This window comes from Diachasma alloeum, unplaced genomic scaffold, assembly GCF_001412515.2.
Source record: "Diachasma alloeum isolate Michigan unplaced genomic scaffold, Dall2.0 Dall_scaffold_00568, whole genome shotgun sequence".
Lineage (NCBI taxonomy): Eukaryota > Metazoa > Arthropoda > Insecta > Hymenoptera > Braconidae > Diachasma > Diachasma alloeum.
The window spans coordinates 55,097-78,817 of record NW_021680700.1 but is presented as its reverse complement, the minus strand read 5'-3'; the positions used below and the strand labels follow the sequence as shown (position 1 = coordinate 78,817).

At 41.6% G+C, this 23,721-nt stretch overlaps 1 protein-coding gene across 1 annotated transcript in view; it reads left to right on the top strand.

Moving 5' to 3' along the window:
• Positions 1-19,215, top strand: part of LOC107043408 (F-box/LRR-repeat protein 20) — a 184,051-nt gene extending 164,836 nt beyond the window's left edge. Inside the window, exon 6 of the mRNA XM_015264908.1 lies at positions 17,802-19,215. Coding sequence (XP_015120394.1) covers positions 17,802-17,909 — 108 coding nt within the window. The 3' untranslated portion in view covers positions 17,910-19,215. The remainder of the gene's footprint in view (positions 1-17,801) is intronic.
• The last annotated feature ends 4,506 nt before the right edge of the window (positions 19,216-23,721 follow it).

The following is a 23,721-nucleotide window of genomic DNA, read 5'->3' as shown; positions in this document are numbered from 1 at the left end:
CGCAAGTCCCAGCGTCCTGAGGCCATTAAATTAGAAATTATGGCGATTATAAATTCACAATTTAAATCCGGATTCTCCGCGCCAGCATCGGTTGATTAGGGTGGGGGTAGAAAAGATTTTAAGGTTCCTCGGGGCGATGTACGGCCCCGACGGACATTCTTCGCTGGGTTTCAGCTGTAATAAGTCGCTCTGCGCATTTCAAGTCATATTACGCTCTTTGAGCATCTTTTGTTGGTTCTTTCTTTTATAAAGTATTATTGTGGTATTGTGCCCGGATTTTCCCGGCCTACCTCGAGATGTCGCCGCCGCTAAGAGGGTCCAGACGAGCTTCCTGGAGCAGTACTCGCGTAATTACGGTGAGCGTCGAATTCCATTGTGAGCGCACGCGTGATTCTCGTGGTAAATTCACTCCGGCGTCCATTTTGGGCCCGTTTGAGACTTAATTCGAGTCTGCTTGTGACGCGGCACTCAGTAGCCTTCAGCTACTTAAGTACTTGATTAGTACGAGGATTGTGATTCGTTGATGTTCATTATCATTACGGATATTTTCTGTGTGGGGAAAATTGGTTATTCATCATTTGCTGTGTTAATCTTCCCCAATAATTTTTCGTATCGTGGCTCTCGCGTTATCGTCGCGTACGGGTGATCCTCGCGTCCTAGCGTCTCCCACGCACCTTCAAGTTTATCATTAATTTTCTTTGGTTATTACTAATAATTCAGTTAATATATATTTTTTTTCTTAATTTAACTTAACACCAAGTAGTGAATCTAGTCTGTTTCAATTATTTTTTTTTAAATCAAGATGAATTTTTTTCTCATTTAATTTGGTTTGTGTCGAATCTTTGCTCGTGGGAGTCCTCTCCCGCATTTGTACAAAAATATTACATTGACTCTCGTATGGACGAGTAAAAAGTCCCGACAGTAATTCATTGATTAAAAATACATCTCTTTTCGTTTTATAAAATTTACACAGTGTTGAGTTACGCGCATTGTAGCCTGTTCTTACACGCCTCCGCGGTTATCTGAGCTAGTCGTGGAACGCGTATCACCACTATGACCTTGTCCTTTGGGGGTTGAAAGGACTGGTGCCCTTATTGGTAAATTTGTCTTCTCTCGTTGATCCCCGTCGTTCTGATTTCGGGTTGAGAGAGTCCAAAGGGTCGCTGAAAGTTCTTGCAAAACCACGCGCCTGAATCCCGCAGACGCGCTTGGAAAAATACCTCACAAAATATATATATATATATATATCTATATGTACTACTGTATATCGCCGCCGTCCTTCTAACGGCAAATATTGTTAAAAACTATTATTATATTTTACTGAAAAGAATTATTATTATTTCAAATAATTGATTTTTCAGTTTTATAATTATTATATTTTATTATTATTATTATCATTATTATTCTCATCATTATTCACCTAACACCCAATTTCATCAAAATATGGAAAGGTCAAAGTAGAAAACTCAAAATATATAGGTCCACAGTGAAAGGTCAGAATATAAGGATCATAATGTAAGGGTCAAAGTATAAGGGTCAAAACAAGGGTTAAAATATAAGGGTCAAAATACAAGGATCAAAATATAAGAGTCAAATTGTAAGGGTTAAATTGTAAAAGTCGAAATTTAACAATTAAAATATAAGAATCAAAATCTAAAGGTTAAACTAAGGACCAATTATTATTAAGGGTCAAAATGAGACCAAACTCGGTTTTGGTAGACAATACGTACCCCTGCCAGATACCCTGCTAGAAATTGTCACATGGGGAGTGGGTTGCCGGAGGTGATTTTAGGACTCTTCGGAACACTTTATATAATTATATCAGTGGCCGGGTAGGTGTACGGGATCACCCATTTCGCCACCTTCTTTCATAAGCCAAATTTATTTGAATAAATAAATTGAAAAATAGTCACTTTCTAAATTCCCGAGCATGGTAAAGCATCGAATTACGAGCCTCATCAGCTCTTGGCGTTACCCAAAACCCACGGCGCGGACGCGGCTGGCATCAGATCCCAAAAATTCCCAAATATAAAATTTATATTGAGAAAGGGACCGTATAGTCTACCAACACCCCAAACTCTCAGGGGTCAAATTGAGGGCCTTCTCTTAACGGTTAAAGATACAGCCAACTTTGAGGAGTGTAACTAAAGGGTAAAGGCTCTTAAGGGTCAAACTGCGGGCCAGTTATTACTAAGGGTCAAAATGAGGGCCAATTCTCAAGGATCAAATCGGGGGTGCAATATTATTCCTCCCCCTTAGCTATGGACACGTCCCAAATACCCACCAAATGACCATCAGATGATCACTAAATGACTACCAAAAGCCGTGAAATGACTATGAAAATCCATGGCTTGGCCGTGGTTTTGTTCATACGTGCTGCTTGTTTTCATTTCATATACGTCTTTTCAATCTTTCAAAAATTATTTTCATCATACAAAATTTGTCTTCAAATTGTAATTCAGTTATGATCTACCAGAATGAGATATTATAGCAGTTATTTTCCACATCCAAATTTCAGCCAATAGAATTACACCATTCGACGTTATTTTGCATAGTCAACACGAAATTCAATTGATAATTTTTGATAATTCCACTGATAATTTTTCATGTTGCCTATATAAAAAACAACTGATTTTACAATCCAGTTAACCCTTCAGCGAATCTGACAGATTGAATTTCACTGCGTCAATTGCGAAGTTTTGATATAAAATGAGTAGATTTGGAGATTTTTCTCATCAAACAATTAATGAAAAAATCAAGGGGAATGTACCCATTAGAGGTTGTCATTTTTAACTTAGAATTTTTTATTTCGTTTCTCACCCCCGCAAATGTTAGTTCTTAGGGTAACAAATCACTGCTTTCCGTCGGTGCGCAATGCGATTTTTTTGGCATGGCCCATTGACAAACCGTTTTTCTCATTTAGTTAACATTGAGAAACGGTTTTCTGACCACTTGTCCTTGTTCTACACCTTGAAAAAAGACTATCATCATAATTCTTTCTCGAATATCTAGGAGATATATGAATGAAGGAAGGACAGAAAGAAAAGCGAGAAATCTTCAAACCAGTAGATCTAAATACGAATCGAAGAAACTAGTTTTTTTTTCAGTTAAAGCTGCTTCCGATGAGTGAAAAATCGAAGGAAAAAACAGGATACGTGCAATTCACATGAGAATTTTATTCCATAAACTGATTTTTCGTAACTTTGAAGTTTTTTCAGACTCCCTCCGCCTAGTTAGTTACTAAATCATTTGTTTACAATTTCTAATTACAATGACAGAAGTTTCTTGGTGTAATAAGGATATTTTTTCCGATGATCCTGAACTACTTGCAGCACATACTGCATGTGCTCCTCGTTTTTCGTGAAACGTCCATTGAATTCCTCCATCAATGCGACTCTACGCTCAGCAATATCATTCACAACTTTTAGATTTTTGAAAATTCTCATAGCTTCAGTATAACTCTTTTGGTTTGGCCACTCATCAGGGTGGTCAGCCAAAAAGTATTGTGATAATCCGAATCGAGTGAAGAGAGTCATCGATTTTCTGGATGTAAAATCGCTCAAATCTTTTGATGCCAGAGATTTGTAATCTTTCTCTTCGATAATCCGTCGTTTTGCATAACTCCCAACGCTAGGTCATTCCCTCATAGCTCGCACCATTTTCTCTTTCACATCACTTGAAACAGCGTCATCAAATAGTGCTAGACCTATCATTTCTTCGGACATATACCACAAATGCTTCGAGATTTTACACAGTGCTGCCTTAGCTACAGTCACATTAATTTTCTCAAAGTCGATTAGATTCTTCATCAACTCGAAATCATTATTTGGAGCTTTCTTGCTTAGAGAGGCTGTATACCATGATTTAATATAAAATTTGAGAATGAAAAACAAGAGAATGAGAAACAAGAAAATTGTCAAAGAGTAAATTCCTTTGGACATGAAACGTGCATAGTGCATCGCTCCCGGTAGTTTAAACCTTATTCCTCGAGGTGGAATATATCCCAAGAAGATGTAGGCCAGCTCTAAGAATTGTTGGTAGTCATCTCTAAGCTGATGGATCTTAAATCAAAGAAATAGTAATTAAATATAAATTTACTCTAGTTTCCAATTACAATAGAATCAACATCGCTGAGTCTATAAAACTTCTTACTTCGAGCTGTTCAGATATAAAATCAGCAATTTCAACTTTATTATTCTCAATTACTGACGCCACTAGATTATCGTCCAATCCAATCTCATCATTCAATTGATCAATTCGAGACCATTCCTTTTGGAATTTATGAAAGAGTTGAACGTTGGGCCCTGATGTCTTACCCCAGTGAATCTCGAATACGTTCCTCAACATTATTTCGTTCATATGATGGCGACAAGCGAGGTATAAGAAATTCCTCTCCAACTTCTTCTCTAAAATACCACAAGTCCCATTGCGAACTGCTGCAAACGCATTATCAGAAACTCATCTTTTCGTTAACGAGAAGTAATTTGATGTAGGTACCTCACCAGTAACTCACCATTATTAACATTAGTGGTATCGAAGCATAGGGCCTCCACTCCATCAGTCAATTCCCAATCCGCCAGCATATTAACGATGGCGATTGTTTGCTTAGCTCCTGTTCCACTGGAAATCTTGGGAACAGCAAGAGAATGACTCGTTTCTAAGTCCGACACCACGACAGGGAGTCTGTCAACAGTCTCAGTACCACTAATGTCACGAAGAATCTTCCCATCAACATGTAAAACTAAACTCGTTGCTCCTTGAAGCTTTTCCACGAGCAGAGAAGTCAATTGAATCCTATTTTCGATCCTCGCTCGGTGAAGAGTACTTGAGCTCAACATGATATCATTCAAATTATGACCTATGCCCTTGCCCGCTTCAGCTACAATTATCATGGCGGAGGCATCAGCAGTTCCCGTTCTGTCAAGAGCTGATAGAAGACCTGGGGTCATGATTCTTTTCTTTTTCTTGGGGGGTGATTCATCATCGGGCTCATAATCTTGTAAATTAGATTTCGTTCGTTCCATTAGTTGATAATCATCAGAATTGAAAGAACCATTACTTGATATCGACTTCACTCGTTCAATGATTTCCTTTACACCTGTGTCAAGAAAACAATACAAAATAGAATAACTATGTCGTCTGAGAGAATATAGATTATGACGATTTCAAATGAGCTGATAAAATGAATGTTCAGAAATCAATAATGCTTATTATATGAATCTTGGGGCCCGCTTTCTTCCACTGTCTCTGAAGGTTGACTCCTTACGTAATTCAACTTCGGCTCTTGCTCTGCGTCCAAAGTTGATGAGGAAAATGATGCTATGGAATCAGCTACGTAAGAATAAAATTTCGAAAGTACCTCTTTTCTTCTTTCATTGATTGAAATACAACATTTTACTGCTATTCTAGTTCTTTCTCACGTCAGCAATTATTAGAGTTTCGTCTCGTTTCAACAAACAACGGAAGCTATGTTTCATCTCGATTGACTTAAGGATATCCAAGTATCTTTTACAGTTTGGTACAGACCACACTATAGATTCAACTATTTTAAATCATCAAATTTGGCGATCAAATTACGTGAGAAAAATTTGAAAAAAATCATGAGTATTCAGTGTCATTCAAATTTAATTTTGCAAAGAATTATGATTTTTTAAACATTCGTTGTTTCTAAATGAATAATTAAAATTGTTAAAACTTTCGAAAATATTTTTTAGGCATGAAATCGATTTATGGTAAAATTCTGAATATGAATAAATTTGTTACGATTCCGAACAAATGATTTTTATAGTATAAAATTGATTGTTTATAAATTATTTATAGCAAAGGCTCATAATTTTAAAAAATTGCAACTTTTTAATTATTTCATCAATCTTCCTCCAAAAGTAAACTTTCTAAAATTTCTTCAGATTTTTATAATGTTTTGTAAAAGTTCAATATCAAGATTCAAATTCAGAACTGCAAAGTTTAAATAATAAAATCTTTGTCAAATTTCCGGAAACTTAGGGTCAAATGGGGCTCAAATGAAAGCTGCGAACCTCGACTACAAAAGTAGAAAAGCATTTCACTGGAGAAAACGTAGCCAAAGTACTTGGATATCCTTAAATGCAATAATAATTAGTTATGATAATCTCTTCACTATTCAGATCGTATTCGTTTTAAGATACTATGAAAAACTTAGTAAAAATAAATATTGTAAAACACTTAATGATTTCGTTTCATTTTACAAATATTTATAATACCTGCTCTGTCTTCTCGAATTTCATCTTGATCGTGTGCATTGCCCCTTATACTTTCAGAAGCAATGAAACCACGATGAGTGGGAAGTCGTTGAGAAATTAAAAATTGACGACCATCCTCTGGTAGCTTCTTAAGAGCTTCGTGATGAGCGATATTGAAGAGATCTCCGAGCTTCGCAATGAATCTTAGCTCCTTTTGTTGTTGGGTGGGAGAATTCTTCCTCGATTCATGTCTTTTGATATCCCTCCGTTGATGAAAAAGCTTTTCTAATTTCGGAATTAGATGCCTAACTTTCCGAGTTAGTATTTGAGCTCTGTCCCACACTTCTTTGATCTCTTTCACAGTTTCAGAAGAACTTTGTCGGACTCCTCGTAGGCTCGGTGAATAACCGTTGGCGGCGAGCGTAGGGGGATGTCCCTGCATCCCCCGCTAGTAAAAAGGAGTTATTTCGGCATGCGAAGTGACGACTTTATTGTTTCCGGCGTTATCCGGCTCGGCGAAACAAATGACGAGCACATGGGCCCGTGGGTCTGGAGTAGATATCGTCCTCCTGTCGATCCGACCATGTGCCGACATTTGAGTACCCGGAGACGGTGACGTACGATGACCGAAGCGGTAACTGGTGGCCGAGAGTGTGGGTGGCCGTGAAGTGGGTAACAGTGTTCCACTTTGGTCGGATCAGCCTCTCGACGTCCCAGGCTCTGAGGAGTCCCGACTGATTCGCACTTGACTCTGGAAACTCCCCCGAGTCGAAATACTCGGGAGGAGAATGAACACAGGCAGAGTCGAAAGACTCTCCAGCAGGTCATGAATTTAATTCATTATGGGAGGTTATGCCGTAAGGTATAATACACGGCTTGCAAAGTCTCATAAGGATGTGATGGTAATACTCCTGGTGGACCTCGCCCACTCTACCGTATCACGCTGATGTTAGCTAGGCAATCCATTATCCAGCCAAAAAGTCCTCTGGATAGACGAGAGTGCCTCGGAGGCCGGTTTTCGTCAAACCTCCCGTGAAGGTTTGGCTGGCGCCCGACAAATGAGTGATAGAGAAGACTTAAAAGGTAGTTTGGATTTTTTCCTGGGTGAACAACCCGGGAAAATATCCTTACAAAATGGCGCCCACAAAATGGCGCGGGAAAATATCCTTACAAGTGGGGCCATGCCAATCGAGTAGAAAGGAAACCCTGAAAGTATGGGTAAGTGGAAATTATCGTATAGATAATGCGAGGAAAATCGAGAAATAGATTTTCGTCGAAAGCAACGCATTTTATTTATTCCTTGAAAAGGGAAAAATAGAATTCGAAATGCACGAAATTTTTGTCGTTGGGAGATTTTTTCAGAAACTCGAGGTTTTGTCTCCTCGACACCCGGGGGAGATGGCCTTGTGAAGAAGAGTTTATTTTTCCCCGACGAAAATTCGAAAGTATCGATTTTTCGCTTGGGAGGGGTTATTTCGGCAGCTCTGAGTACTGTTCTCCTCGCCACCCGGGGCAGGATGGTCTCAGGTGCGGGGCATTTTCCTTCTTCGACCGGAAAATCGAAGAAAGCGAGTGAAAAACCGTGAGAATTCTGAAAAATTGAATTCTCCTCTCATAAATAGGCAAAAATGCTGAAAGACGCATTTACCGACGCCCTGTAAAGAAAACTATTCTGAAAAGAATAGCATTACTGACTGCAGGTGTTGGAGGTACAGTTTCCGCCCGCGAGGGTGAGCCACGCGATGGACAAGTTGCGTGAAAGATGAAATTGACACCTCTGATTGATGTAAATCAAGGGTGTTCGAAAGGACCGCCTAAATATGCAAATTTAGGTCGAAGTTCGGGTCACTAGGGGGGACCACTGGCGGCGATTAATCGTCGATTGATACGCGCCCTAAATCCCCCACCCCCAATACCTGTGGAATTGGGGGAAAAGGCCACGAGGAGCGTCCTTTTCCGTTTTGCCTGCGAAAGCGACAGAACGCGGAAATTTTCTCGACGCTCCCTTCTGAGATGAAAGTGTGCACGTGGTGAAGAATCCCGACCAGACATGGATAAAACCCTGGAGAAGCTGGTGAATAAGGTGGTGCAAACCGCCGAGGAAGCCCAGCAGGGTAAGTGGGACCCGAAAGGGTCCAAGGAGAACCTCCAGGAGGAAACCCTGGTGGAAATGAGTGTGGAGGAATCGGCAGTGCCGCAAGTCACTGACGAAAGTTCCTTAGATTTAACGGTCCTTTCTTCATTAGATCGGCCATTAACGGAGGAGGGGCAAACCGAAATGGTTTTGCTCTATGGAGCCAAGGATGAGGAAGGTGAAATTTCTTCCCCGGCCTATGAGCCCATGGAGGTGGTGTCCCAGGTGGTGGAGGTGTCCACCACGGCGCCATCCCCAGCAACAGTGCAGCCTCAGGCGAAACAACCTGAGGAGATGGCGACTGAGGAGAAGAGGGCCGAGGTGGTGAGGAACCTGGTAGCCATGCTGGCTGAGGACCCCGGGTTGCTGATGGCAGTTCTAGACCAGTCGTCATCCAGTGCGGGACCCTCTACATCGGCATCGTTGCCATCGTCTCCCCAGGAGAAGGTGGAAGCCGAGGACGAGAAGTCCTCGTATGCATGGGTCACCAAAAATGGGCGCAAACCCCGTGGGAGGTCGGCCCAGGAAGGGAGCACCCCTGCAGCCACAACCCTGGTCCCCAAGGTGAGGAAGGCTTCCTCGGAAGCCAAGGGGAAACGCGAGGAGACAGAGACGAAACAACGGAAGGCGGAAGAAGGGGCGGAGAAACGCCCCGAAGAACAGAGAAGGAGGGCCGAAAGATGCCTCCCCCCACTATGTGGCCAGAGGCAAAACGGTCGGGGGAAGTCGCCCTCGTTGATATGAAAGGGTGGAGAATCGGGCGGTGCATGGCCACAGAGGCCCGCCACCCTCAAAACTGAGGAGAAAGGCGAGAAGGGCTCAAGAGCGAGCTGAAAAGCTCGCCCTGGAGAAGGAAACCACCTCCCTTGAGGTGGTGATGGAGGGAGACAGATTCCGCCTGAAAAGGCGGAAATACCTCCCCAGTCATTTTTTTGGGGAGAAATTTTTTTTGTGTGTTGTTTTTTTTTGCTCCATAATTTTTTTTTTAAGACTGAATGATGGGAATGCGGATCTGAACCGAGAGCCGGAGAATTCCGCATCCTCAGGGGTGTAAGTACGCTCAAATGTGCCGAAATGCACAAAATGAGCGAAGAAAGGGGCGAAAACCCCAAAAAACAAAAATATCCAAATAGAAAGTCGCGTAGTAGGCGCCATCTAGTGCCTCCCAGAAAAGTAGGACTGTCGGTGGCGTGCCGCAGTGGAAATAACGGGTAGTAGGCGCCATCTAGCGCCTCCCCGAGAAGTAACAAACTGTCGGTAACCCACCACAGTTTGACGGCGGTCGGTAAAATAGAACCCTTCTTTATTGACCAAAGAAAATTACCAGCCGATGGTAAAATGCCACTAGATGGCGCCATCTCAGTAGAAATACTGGTGAAAACGTCGGATAAGGATCTTTTCAAAGGGAAAACATTCGAAAGTACCGCGAAACACGGGAGCTTGGAGAGATTCCCCCAAAAAAGAATAAAAACTCAATAAATGAGTAGGAAAAGAGGGAATAATGACCGAAAAGGTCATAGAATACCTCACGAAACACCCCAAATCGTTCGAAACGATGAAATTATATGGGGCAGCTCCGGAAATTCACCCTGAAACAGTGAGTCTTTCAATTGAAGAACTCATTGGGTGATTCTAAAGATAAAGTAGGGGTTTTTCTGCACAAGTGGAATTCCCTAGCATCTCCAGAGAGCGCTACGGACCCCGAGAAGGGGCGCCACGCACTCGGAAGTATCACAAGAGTAGGAAGAACCCCCCACTCTTGACAATAAGGTATAAAAGGAGCTTCAGAGCTCCCAGAAAACTCTTTTCTGTCGTGAAGGCAGAGGTTGAACAAGCCTCCTGAACTCGCGTAAGTTTCCCTGGGCTAGAAATGGCGCCAAAGAATGATTTGCTGATTAAGCAAACGGAAGAGGGAGGAGACGAGAAAACCCCTGAAACCCCGGTCGAACCGAAAGGTTCAGACATGGATCCCGAAAAGGGAGCCAAGAAGAAAACGCAGAGGAGTCGCCCCGGAAAAGTGACAACCTCTGAGAGTAGTGGTGAAGAATCCGAGGCTGAAAAAGTCTCGAAATCCAAACCAGAGAAAATCGGGGCGCTCTCGGAGGAGGAGAGGGCTAAAAGGCCAATCAGTCCGCTGGTGACGGATTGGAGCCTTCCCTTGCCAAAGGACAGGCCAAGCCAAGGGGCCGAAAGGTCACCCGAGGATTTAGCCTCTCGAATGGTAATATTAAGAATCTTCGCTGAAGAAGCGAAGAGGTTGGAGGAACAGCTCCTGACTTCAGGACTGATAGGAGCTGCAGCCCCTCCCCGCAGAGGGCGAAGAAGACCAAAAGGCAGCAAAACCACTAGCCGAAATGCTAGTGGAGCTACGATGCCAACGGAAGGAATTTCGGGCGTGACGGTAACTAATGCCACGCCAACGGCTGAGGAGATACTTGTTCAGATGCAAAAACTGAGCAGGGAAGTGAAGGGAAAATTGGGGCCAGCAATGGCCAACCCTCAAGAGAAAGTCCGCGAACCAGAGCCTGAGGTTCCAAGGTAGTCTCCCACAAACCCTCCAGGGCGAACAGCCCTAGGAAAGGATTATGGGAGAAATGACAGCTACGAGTCGAGTACTACGGAAAGCGATTTTTACGGCCGCGAGGATCGTAAAAATCGCTATGAGAGCTCCGGCAAGGCCCTGGATTATTTAACCAGATGGGGCATAACGTTCTCTGGGCAACCAGATGAAGACGTGGAAGATTTTATCTCCGCGATTGATGACGCGGGAGACGCAATCCGCATTAAGGAAAGCGATCTCGTAAAGAGTCTGAAAGGGGTCCTCAAGGGGAACGCCCTCACGTGGTATCGCCACGTGGAGGTTTTCTCTTGGGAAGACGCGTGCCACGCCCTCCGGGAAAGATTCTGAGCGCTGGATTTCCAGCAAGCATTGCACAAAGAAATTTCCGACCGCCGACAAGGCGCGGAGGAAAGTGTAGGGACGTTCATAGCAAATATGAACGGACTGTTTGGACGCACTCGACCTCTGTGGTCTGAGGAGAAGCAGCTGACGTACATCTACAACAATATGTTGCCGAAGTACATCGTTGGCTACACCCTCGGCCCAGCGTCGAGGTTGAAAGAATTGGAGAGGCACGCTTTACGTCAGTTAATTCTCTCCGAGCTGACGTGAGACCCCCTTGAAAACCAGAACTTGCCCTGTGCCCAAGCCTCGCATACCGAGGCCCGAACTATGTCCAGAAAAGCTCGAGCTCCGGGAATAAAGACCCGAGGCAACACAGAGGCTATGAGAAGCCATCTCTGAGAGCACTCGAGATGGAAGAGCACAACAAGCCCATAGCGACTGTAGAAGTCATCTATGACGAGCTCAAGTTGCAGAGAACTGAAGCAGCACACGTCTTGCAAAGTCGTAATGCTCCTTCAGGGAAGGGTGGACGTGCTGGTTTCACCAGACACTTGTTGGTGTGTCGCAATTGCGACAGAGTGGGCCACACGTTTAGATTTTGCACCGTCGAACGAACCGTATTTGTTACGGATGCGGTGCCAAAGGCGTGCACTTCCAGAGTGCCCAAAATGCCGTCCAAAAAACGGGCAACCGGCAGCGTAAGTGACGAAAATTCGTCTGCGCCGCCGGAAGTCTGGGGGAAAATGGAGAGAAACCCAGTGGAAGAGGTGGAAAATTCCTCAGAACCTGTAGGAAGGGAGATCTCAGGGCAGAATCATAGTCCAGAGGTCGAAGAAACTGCTGTACAGAGGGTAGAAATGCCCGTGGCAGTGGCAGAGGAGTCTCGAGAGGAGGGGAGAATGGGAAAACTCTCTCTAGAATCCCTGACGGACCCCATTGCATGTCATCGCACAACATCATCGTCATCGCCGGACATGAGCTCTGATCTGGAGTTTATCAATCAGGCGATGAAAGAAGGCAAGACATTTGCCTTTCACGTGAATATCGATATTCACGGGAGGAAAATACGCGCTCTAATGGACTCAGGGGCATCTCGCGCCTTCGCTGGAGAAGCGGGGATCGAGCTGCTGAGCGAGCTAGGTATCAGTGCGACGAGAATACCACCGAGAAGAGTTCTAGTGTCGAATAGTCAACTAGAGGTGGTAAAGGAGGCCTCTAAAAAACCTCTGATATTAGGGGGGAGATCCGTCACGGTTGAAATTCTTTGGATGGCTTCGCAGTCCGAGAATTTCATACTGGGATTGGACTTTTTGAGAGAAGTACGGATGGTCATTGATTTCTTTAACCAATTCTAGTTCTTTAGAGACAAACCCGACGAAACATTCAAGTTTGTTTCAGTGGACCGAGCTTGCCACATAACCGTGTGTAACGACTTGAAAGTACCTGGAGAGGAGCAAAATAGCCAACTCCAAAGACTCCTGAATGAAAAAATTCCAGTGCATGATGGAAGTCCACCGATGTCCAAGCTACCACCCCACAAGATTGACGTGGAAGGGGACGAACCTATCCGACAAAGGGCCAGGGTCGTGTCTGAACATATTAAACTATCAATGTGGAAGGAGATAGATGAGATGCTCCGAGGTGGAATAATCAAGCCATCCAAAAGTGACTGGAATAGTCCCGTAGTGACGGTTAAGAAAGCCAGCGGAACATATCGGTTTTGTATCGATTTCCGCAGGGTAAATGAAGTAACGAAAAAGGATGCTTACCCGGTTGCAAATATGACCGGCATCCTTGATGAGTTACGACAGGCCAATTATATCACGACACTCGACTTGAGTGCCTCGTATTGGCAAATACCGTTAGCAGAGGACTCGAAAGAGATCACTGCATTCACAGTGCCGGGAAGAGGGTTTTTCCAGTTCGAACGCATGCCGTACGGACTGACAAATGCGCCCGCTACCTTCCAAAGAGCCCTGGATAAATTGATCGGTCCAGAGATGTATCAGAGGTGTTTGTGTACTTGGACGATATCATTATCGTCTCAAGGACATTCGAAGAGCACCTCACGTGGTTAGGAAAGATCCTCAATAAATTGAGAGATCACGGTCTCACAATAAATCGAGGGAAGAGTGTTTTCTGTCGTTCCGGGGTGAAATACCTCGGCTTCGTTGTGAACAGCCAAGGGCTGCAGGTCGACCCCGAGAACACATCGGCCGTTGTCGATTTTCCCGTGCCGAAGAATCTGAAACAGATTCGCCATTTTCTGAANAACCATATCTCAACCGCTGACACTTCTGACCAAGAAGAATCAGCCGTGGTTATGGAATGAAGAGCAGCAGGAAGCCTTCGAAGCGCTGAAAAAGCACTTAACGTCGGCTCCAACTCTTGCTTGTCCCGATTTTTCACTGCCGTTTGCCCTGCAAACGGATGCGAGCAGTGTAGGACTCGGTGCGGTACTCACGCAAGTGTAGGATGGACAAGAGCGAGTTATAGCATATGCTAGCCGCTCATTAACGGGCCCTGAAACAAAATACACGGTGACTGAGCAGGAATGTTTGGCCGTCGTATGGGCAATTATAAAATTCCGTTGTTACTTGGAGGTTATCCCTTCACAGTAATAACGGACCATAGCGTCTTAAGGTGGCTTCATAATATAAAAGATCCAACTGGAAGGCTAGTGAGATGGAACCTCCGGTTGTTAGAATATGATTACAAAATCATACACCGGAAGGAGCAACGGAGCTACTCTCGATGGCGGTAGATACCGAAGACAAATGTATCTCCGACTCTGCCGAGAAGTCGAGAGAATCCCGGAGAAACATCCTACATGGAAAATTTTCGAGGGACTGTTGTACCACCTGAGGCCGAAAACAATTGCCTCGGTGGACAATAAAGACTTGGACGAGTGGAAATTAGTTCTCCCTCGTGAAATGAGATGTGCCGCTATACGCGAATGCCACGATTTGCCGCAGGCCGGACACCAAAACGTGGATAAGACCTGCCAACGCTTGGCCAATCAATATTATTGGCCAGCGATGTTTGAGGGCGTGATGACGGACGTCAGTTCGTGTCACGAATGTCAGCGCTGCAAAGTGCAACAACAGACCCCGATAGGCCAGGTGGGACCTCGCGCGATCGAGAAACCCTGGTCGAGAATATCGGCGGATATCATGGGTCCCTTTACGCGTAGTAAAGCAGGACACCAACATATCCTAGTTATCCAAGACTTCTTTATGAAGTAGATAGAAGTTCGACCGTTACGAACAGCAACTGGTGCAGCGATACGGAAACCACTGGAGGAAACCATCATTTACCGATGGGGAGCTCCACGAGAATTGCTGACCGATAATGGAACCGAGTTCGTAAATAAGGACTTCAGAGAGTTGGCTGCTTCAACCAATATGAAGCACCGAACAATGCCGCCGTATCACCCGCAAGCGAACCCCACCGAAAGAGTGAATCGTTCGCTAAAAGCCATGATACGAGCATATGTGGAACAGGATCACTGTGATTGGGACTCTCATCTGGATGCATTTCGATTTGCATACAATATAGCGCAACACAGTTCCCTGAAAGCAACACCGGCTTTCGTAAATCTCGGGCGAGAGCCAGAGCCAGCGAATTCATTGCGACGAAAGCTGGAGGGAGATGTTGAAGTTGAATAAACTCCAACAGAGGCCGGGGTCGAGTGCATGAAGCGCCATGACACCCTCAGATTGGCCTTTAGGCATGCATTAGCTGAAGCTAACGATCGACAGGTACAAAGTTATAACTTGCGCCGAAGGAAGGGTGAATTCGAGGTCGGCGAACTGGTCCTAGTTCGCGGCCACGAGCTGTCGACTGCCGCAAAGCATCGTTCAGCGTCCTTCAACAAACCGTTCAATGGACCTTTCGTGGTGACTAAGAAACACTCCAGAAACTTTTACCAAGTTTCTGATATGGCGGGTCGTCATACCAAAGACTGCGCTATAGTGGACATGAATAGGGAGGCTTTGGAGGACCCCCCGACTGAAGAGTCGGAAGGAGAAGAATAATTGCTCCTGGAGGGTCTTTGACTTGAAACGTCTAGGTTTCGGGTCGAAATCTCTCTTAAAGACGGAGGTATGTAACGAGATTTTCTCGTTACGGGTTAAAATCCCCTTAAAAAGAGATGTGAACTCTGAAATTGTTAAAGAGAGACATTAAACGACATCTAGAGGCGGCTGAAAGAGCCGCGACTGGATGAGAAAAGTCACAGACCGATGACAGGCTGAAGGCATAGCGGTTTTGGGTGGAACCGCGACCAGTCGAAGTCTAGAGGACATTACTAGACTATCGCTATTTTAGAATTCGCCCAGCATGTGCTAGGGGAAAACGGGCCGACGTACAGGCTCTCCAACGGGGCGATTCTATAGGCTATGTCGGAGTTGACTAGGGATTAACGGCCAGGTGAAAGGGCTGGTACCTCCGTGATCCCGTCGGGTTGATTGGTGGGGATAGGGTAACGGAATAACCTATCGTCGCCGAGATATCCAGACTAGAAGGCAAGGCCCTAGTAAGATCCGCTCACGTTCCGAGTTAGTCGAACGCGAGCGCTTTAACCGAGCGGTTGAAAGAATCTCTCGGTGTGTTGGATTGAAGAATGTCTGAAGAAGCCATGATAAGGAGTTTCGGACTCCACGTAGCCTCGGTGAATAACCATTGGCGGCGAGCGTAGGGGGATGCTCCTGCATTCCCCGCTAGTAAAAAGGAGTTATTTCGGCCCGCAAAGTGAAGACTTTGTTGTTTCCGGCCTTATCCGGCTCGGCGAAACAAATGACGAGCACATGGGCCCGTGGGTCTGGAGTAGAGATCGTCCTCCTGTCGATCCGACCATGTGCCGACATTTGATTACCCGGGGACGGTGACGTGCGATGACCGAAGCCGTAACTGTTGGCCGAGAGTGTGGGTGGTCGTGAAGTGGGTAACAGTGTTCCACTTTGGTCGGATCAGCCTCTCGGCGTCCCAGGCTCTGAGGAGTCCCGGCTGATTCGCACTTAACTCTGAAAACTCCCCCGAGTCGAAATACTCGGGAGAAGAATGAATGCAGGCAGAGTCGAAAGACTCTCCAGAAGGTCATGAATTTAATTCATTATGGGAGGTTATGCCGTAAGGTATAATACACGGCTTGCAAAGGCTCGTGATAATGTGATGGTAATACTCCTGGTGGACCTCACCCACTCTACCGTATCACGCTGATATTAGCTAGGCAATCCATTGTCCAGCCAAAAAGTCCTCTGGGTAAACGAGAGCGCCCCGGTTTTCGTCAAACCTCCCGTGAAGGTTTGGCTGGCGCCCGACAAATGAGTGATAGAGAAGGCTTAAAAGTTCGTTTGGATTTTTTCCTGGATGAACAACCCGGGAAAATATGCTTACAATTTTTATCCATTTCCAGCATAAATTTCTCATGTAAATGCCTGAAAGAACACCTTTTCTGTTGGATATAACATAATCAGATATTCTTGGGCGTATCCCATTTTTGTTTCAATTTTTCACTCATTTACAGCAGTTTAATTGAAAAAAATAGTAATCTATTTTTTTTATTAGTATTCAGATTCACTGGGTTGGAGATTTCTTGTTTTTTTCTTCTGTTCTTTTTTAATTGGTATACCTATTGGACATTCCAGGAAGAATTATCATGATAGAATATTTTTTCCGGGTGTCGAATAAGGACAAGTAGTTGGAAAACCGTTTCTCAATGTTAATTAAATGAGAGAAACTTTTTGTCAATGGGCCATGCTAAAAAAACGCATTGTGCGCCTACAGAGAGCAGTGATTTTGGACCCTAATAAATCGGGTAATTCCCTTAAGGTTCCCAGCACACAAACGAAGTCGTCAAGTTTTTCCTGCAAAACTTGACTCCTTCGTTTGTTTGCAATGAACCTATCGGGAATTCCCCGATAATTTTGAAGCTCTCGTGGTATTACTTGCGGAAATCAATCCTCTGAAGAGAAAATCCTACCCAAACCCTGTCAGTGTAAGCGGAGTGAGGGAACGGGCAACCATACGTACGCGTTGTGTACGGTAGTGACCAGTCGTTTCAACAGTTGAAAAAAAATGTGTTGGTGAATTTTCTGAACTATTAACCCTCGATCACTCGTTCACTGTGCGCGGCGCTGTCCGCTTTCTAAAAATTCTAAAAAAAATGAGAGTAATTAGTTCAATTCTTTTATTAAGCATTGACGTTGTCGGTTTTTTTCTCGGGAAATTTATTTAGCTAAAAAAAGAAAAGCGTCGAACCGACAGAAAAGCGGCGCCGCGCCGCCCAGTGTGAGTGAGACCCTGTTGACTCCTCAAGTGACCGTGTTGCTACATTCACTGCCACTCTTGATATGCGCGCATAGCGGTAAGCGCCAAGATGGCAACACCGCGCTCGGTTCAACCCAGCAGCACTGCGCTAATCGTGCGACGGATGAAGGCTGACGGCCGAGCGCGAGTGTACGAAGCATAAAAATAACTCTTGATACTCCTCCATTTATCTTAATAAACCCATCCAATCAATCTTCTCATTTTCTTTTTACAGACTCATCTACCCAACATAAAAGTCCATGCCTACTTTGCACCAATGACACCGCCACCAAGCGCCGGTGCATCACGACAACGGTACTGTCGTTGCTGCGTCATCCTATGATTCCGAATCCAGAGGGCAATTGTTACTTGTCCATTATTCCAAGTGAAATTCGGAGCATTTCATCGTTTTACTCATTTGTAATGAGAGAAACATCATCCCTGTGAATCGGTAAACACGGGAGATATTTATGCTTGACTCAAGAGACTTTGGTGAATTAGGTGATTTATTACTCAATGACTAATAATATCCAAAGGCGATGGACCCATTAGTTTTATTTCAATTTTTTAAATCAAAGGAACATCATAATTTTTTCATCACTCGACTACACATTTAAGGATCAGTCTTCATTGTCCTTATTTTAAAATAATCAGAATTTTCGTTTAAATCTTAAAAAGAATTCACAATGGTTCTTTCGGCGACAGATATGAACCAGGAGAGTACAGACTGAAAAAAATTTAACGAAACAAAAAAAATAAAAGTATTCTAATGCCTAAAGAAAATTGCTGAGTATGTGGGAATGAAATTTCCATAGTAAAGTGGTGAAAGTGGTTCATTGTGCATTCGTCTCGATGAGTAGTGATTTGAACATTGTCTCTAGGCAATTCCCTCCAAAAATCACTCATTATTGGAATAATTTTCCTAGCAACCAAATACATAACACAGTCCTACAAAATTTCGGTTTTTTGGCACAGGAATGAGACTGATCTACTAGAAAGATTTTTGCATGCCGATTTCAAATCCGCCGGCCAAATCCCATTGAATGACCTAGTTTCTGAGAAAAATTGTTAAGTCCTCAAAATGGCCCAAAATCGCCTTTTTCAAAATTTTGTTAAAAAATAAAGCCTGTGCCTATTGAACTGAAAAAAAAACAACGAAAAGACCAGAAAAGTTCTAGATGAGGTAGGGTAGTTTAATCAAAAGCAGGAAACTATTCATAATAAATTTTGCATTTTTTCAGTAAAATTGCATTTATTTTTCAAAAGAATGTCATGGCACGTAGGATTCCAACCGCCAGATTTAAGGTCTATGATTTGTCCATTTCATTTGTTGATTAATTTCTGGTTTTTTCGTTGCTTTTTTTTCAGCTCAATAGACACAGGCGTGGCTTCCGAATGGAAGCCTTAGAATCGTTAAAATTTAAGTTTCGGTTTTTTTTGTGTTATATCGACCCATTATGATCCAAAAAGTCCGAAAATGCAATTTTTGGACCGTGTCCGTATGTGTGTATGTATGTGTGTATGTTGGCGTCTAAGGTTGTTCTTGAATTATTCACCAATGAATTGATGTAATTGAATCTTTTTTTATCAAATGTAGATATCGTTGAACCCTATCCATCGACATAAATGAAAATTGTATTCATCCATTATTTTTTTTTAATTTTGATTTTTTCATGTTTTTTAAAAATTAGTTGTCCTACGATAGTTTTACAAAAATGTTTGAAAATCATTGAATGATTGGTTAAAACTATTGTTTGGGTATCCTTTCGACCGAGTTCGAAGAAGCAGGTAATAGTATTAATCGTTGTTTCCATTTATATAAAAATTTGGAAATACTTTTCATTCATTGAAAATCAGAATTCCGGCATATTTTTGGATATCATGCTTCAAATTGATTCAATCATAGCTTCAAATTCAATTTCAACACCACTTTGTCGAAGTTGAAAGATTATTACAATAGCTATATCCGTAGGTTTGATTTTTATAATGATTTTTACATTGCGGTGCATTTTTCATGAATTTCCCAGGAGGCTTCCCAATGGTTTCTTCACATATGATGCTTCAAAATCATTCAATTGTGTATAAAAAAAACTGCTTCCAATGCTATTTCATCGAAGTTTGAAGATAATAAAGACAACAGTTTATTTGTTTGATTTACATAAGATCATTGTAAAAAAATTTTTTTCCATCACTTTGGAACATTTACTTTCACGATTTATTTGAATGAAAGAAAGTTGAAAGTGATTCAATTATCATAGAAGACTCACTTTACAGGGTAGAACACATGCAAACCTGCTATGGACAAGTATGAGTTTATTATGATGATTGTTGAAAATTCCGAATTTTTCGTGAAAATAAAAGTCAATTTTTCTCTGAAAGTGAGCTTTCTGGTGGTTTCTTCAAATGTCACGTTTCAAATTCATTCAAATATGTATAAGTAAAGTTTTTCTATTAACGTTCTATCAAAGGGCTGAGGGGAGAGATAAAAACGTAAACAAGACAATCGATTTTGCAGAAGAAAATGATAAGAATAAGGATGATGATAACATTCAACTAAGTGGAAAATCTGACAACATTCGTTCAAAAGAAATCTCATTTAATTTAATAAAATGAAATAAGCAATGAATTATACGTGATAGAGGGAAATTATTTGCAAAATGACGATTCGGAAGCGTATTGCTAATTTATTAGCAAAAATAACTGAACGTTATGCAATTCAAGAGCAATTTCCCACTTATTAAATTAAATTGTTAAAAAAAGGCGATTTTGGGCCATTTTAAGTACTTTTTTTTCCTCAGAAACTACGTCAGCGTCCAAAAATCTGTCTAGTTGCGGCAGTCTCATCTCTATAGCAAAAAAAAAACAGAATTTTGTAGGACTGCGTAATTGACCTTCCTATTATATTTTACCACTTCGCTGCTGATTCATTTTTTTCAGCCAAAAAATAAACATGAGAAATTCAGTGTGAAAAAAAAACATAATGAATGAATTTGAAATAAAGTTGGATGCTCGAAAACCTTAAATTTCCATGTGCCATACGATAAAGTTGAGCAATTTACCGAAAGAACTTTTGGCGAATGCCTCATTCTGAAAATTTGGGAATGAATTTAATTATAAATTTCTGCAATCGCATGCGCGAACGATTCCTAATATTTGGTAGCGTAAGAAACGTATCTCGTTCTATCTGACTAATAGATTAAATAATGAGAGAGGAGGGCAGATATATATATGGGGCATTCCATGTCAATTCGACCGGTTTAAACTCTGACCATCTCCGATTCGTTTCATTTTTTTTTCATGATTCTACTCGATGAAAAATCCACTCTGAATTTTTTTCAGATTTTTTAAATCAATTCTTTAATTTTTTATCAATTTTTGAAGTAGATTAACGAAAGCCCCATGTTAAAAATCTGCAAAAATTCACTAGTATATTTCTAACCTAGGGAGGGAAAATAAAGGACCCACAGCCGCGTGCTTACCAACCTCGCCTTCGGCTCGGCTGGTAATTGCACTGGCGGCTGAGGATCCTTTATTTTCCCTCCCTAGGTTAGAAATATACTATTATGCTACCAAAAAATTGTTTCAAGCTATTTTTTAGAGTGGAAATAGAAATAGTACGCCCTACGCTAACCCTATGTCTGTATGCGCTAGGAAAAAAATTACATTTTATCTATGTAATTTACATTAACGGAAGTGCTGAATCCGAATCCGACGTCAATTTTTACAAGTTGTGGTCAGGTCTATTTATTTATAACATTGTTATTGTTTAACCCATCGTATCATAGAAACGGTTACAGATAGAGAAAAAAATTCCAGACAAAAGATGTTTGTTATGTAAAAATACACATTTTTTATTTACTAACTTTTTCTCTTAACTGCGATAGATAAAGAGTTATCATGGATGGGAGGGAAGTGGGCAGCACGTTAACACTTGCGCGGATGTTGGGACGCTCTGATGCATTTATGGGCAAACTGTGTTGCAAATAAATGTAATTGCAAATGTGTATTTTTACATAACAAACATCTTTTGTTTGAAATTTTTCTCTCTATCTGCAACCGTTTCCATGATATGATCGATTAAACAATTAAAATGGTATAAATAAATAGACCTGACCACAACTTGTAAAAATCTACGTAGGATTCGGATTCAGCACTTACGTTAACGTAAATTCCATAGATAAAATAATAATTAGTAATTTTTTTCCTAGCGCATACAGAAATAGGGTTAGCGTAGGGCGTACTAGTGTTTCCCGATACCCAAAAAATATCGATACTCAGTATGGTATCGAAGCAGATTGCTTGGTATCGATACCGCAAAGTATCGCTTTGGGAAATATCGATACTCGTAATATCGATCTTTTTAAAAATTCTGGATGACAATGGCAAATAAAAAAAAATAAAGTTGAAGAATGTCGCGTTAAGATCTTAAACATTCGGATTCATTCACGTGAGGATACCCCAGTATTGTTTACAATTTGGTACAGACCATTCTATAGATTCCGCCACTTCCAATCATCAAATTTGTCAATTAAATTGCGCGAAGAAAAATTGAGATAAGTTATGAATATTCAGTGTCATTTACATGACATTTTGCACAGAATTATTATTTTGTTCATTCGAGGATGGAACATCACGAGAGTCACTAGGGAATGATCAAATTTACGCCTGGCGTACTATTTTTATTTCCACTCTAAAAAATAGCTTGAAACAACGTGCTGGTAGCATAAAATTTTTGAGAATTTTTTCAGATTTTCAAAATGGGGCTTTCGTTAATCTACTTCTAAAATTGATAAAAAATTAAGGAATTGATCAAAAAAATCTGAAACAAAATCAGGGTGGATTTTTCATCGAGTAGAATCATGAAAAAAAAATAAAACGAATCTGAGATGGTCAGGGTTTAAACCGGACGAATTGACATGGAATGCCCCATATATATGTTTTATACGCAAAATATCGTCACTAGAAACAAAACGTATGTTAATCGCCGTCTATTATTACTTGAAACCTCTAATGCGTACGTCGAGATTGAATCCCGTTGATCTAGAAGCTCGCTATTATTGTTATTAATAAATTCAGTGATGATTCAAATGTTTTAATCGTTCTGGCGAAAGGTGCATCAAACCTGAGAGAAAAATATTGACGCAAATGTTGTATGATTGCTGAGAACGAAAGAACGCATTTTTTATTCTTTTCGAAACCTTTTTAATTACCGGAATCAATTTTCTGATGTCAATCAGAATAGCAAAAACCATTGAATTCGTTGTGACAACTAAAAAATACAATATAATTTGTCTAAAATTTCTAATTTTGATCTCATACGCTGATCCCTGTAGTGATTTATATATTAGAATTTACTCATAACAATACGTTGTCATATTTTTACGTAAGAAATAATAAGGGTATCTGCTGAAAATCATAGCTAGCCCCTGGACTACATGTCAAGAAAATTTGATTCCCTGAAATTAAATGATTTTGGGAATTTTCATTAAACTATTAATGGCTCGTGACATTTTATTGAATAAAAACATTTGATTTGTCCAATAATGTCATGACTAATTTGTTACTTATCTTTTCATTATTTTAATCCACGTATTAAGAATTAATTTGAACGATAAAGGTATGTGTGACGAGACTGTGAGTCGTGAGGGAAAAGTTTCAAAAAATTATTTTCAAAAAGTGTGAATGTGATCGAGAAAATATTCGGCTGTGCTGAAGACTAGGGTTGATTATTATTCGTTGCAGAGAATCTGAGATTAATTTGTTAAGTTAATAGTTAAGAGGATCAATTAAATTCCACATTAGGTTTGTCTACGGTATTGAGTTGTTAAGATGTTCGTTTGGCTTTTATATCGTAATTAGAGGATATATGTAAACTTGGACGGTATATTTTACTGCTTCGACAAAGTGGAGTCTGCGATGTATATATTTATTGCCTAATGTATTATTTGAAGACTCCTGGCTGTTTTGAGAACTGTTCTCAAAATATACCCAATCAGACTATCTTTGAATTTGAAGACACAGGACCGTAGGAAAACATATATATATACAAATCGCCGAATTGAATTGATTTTGAATCAATTCAAAATCAATTCAATTTTGATTGTATTGTGAATTGATTTGTCTATATATATATATATATATATATATATATATAT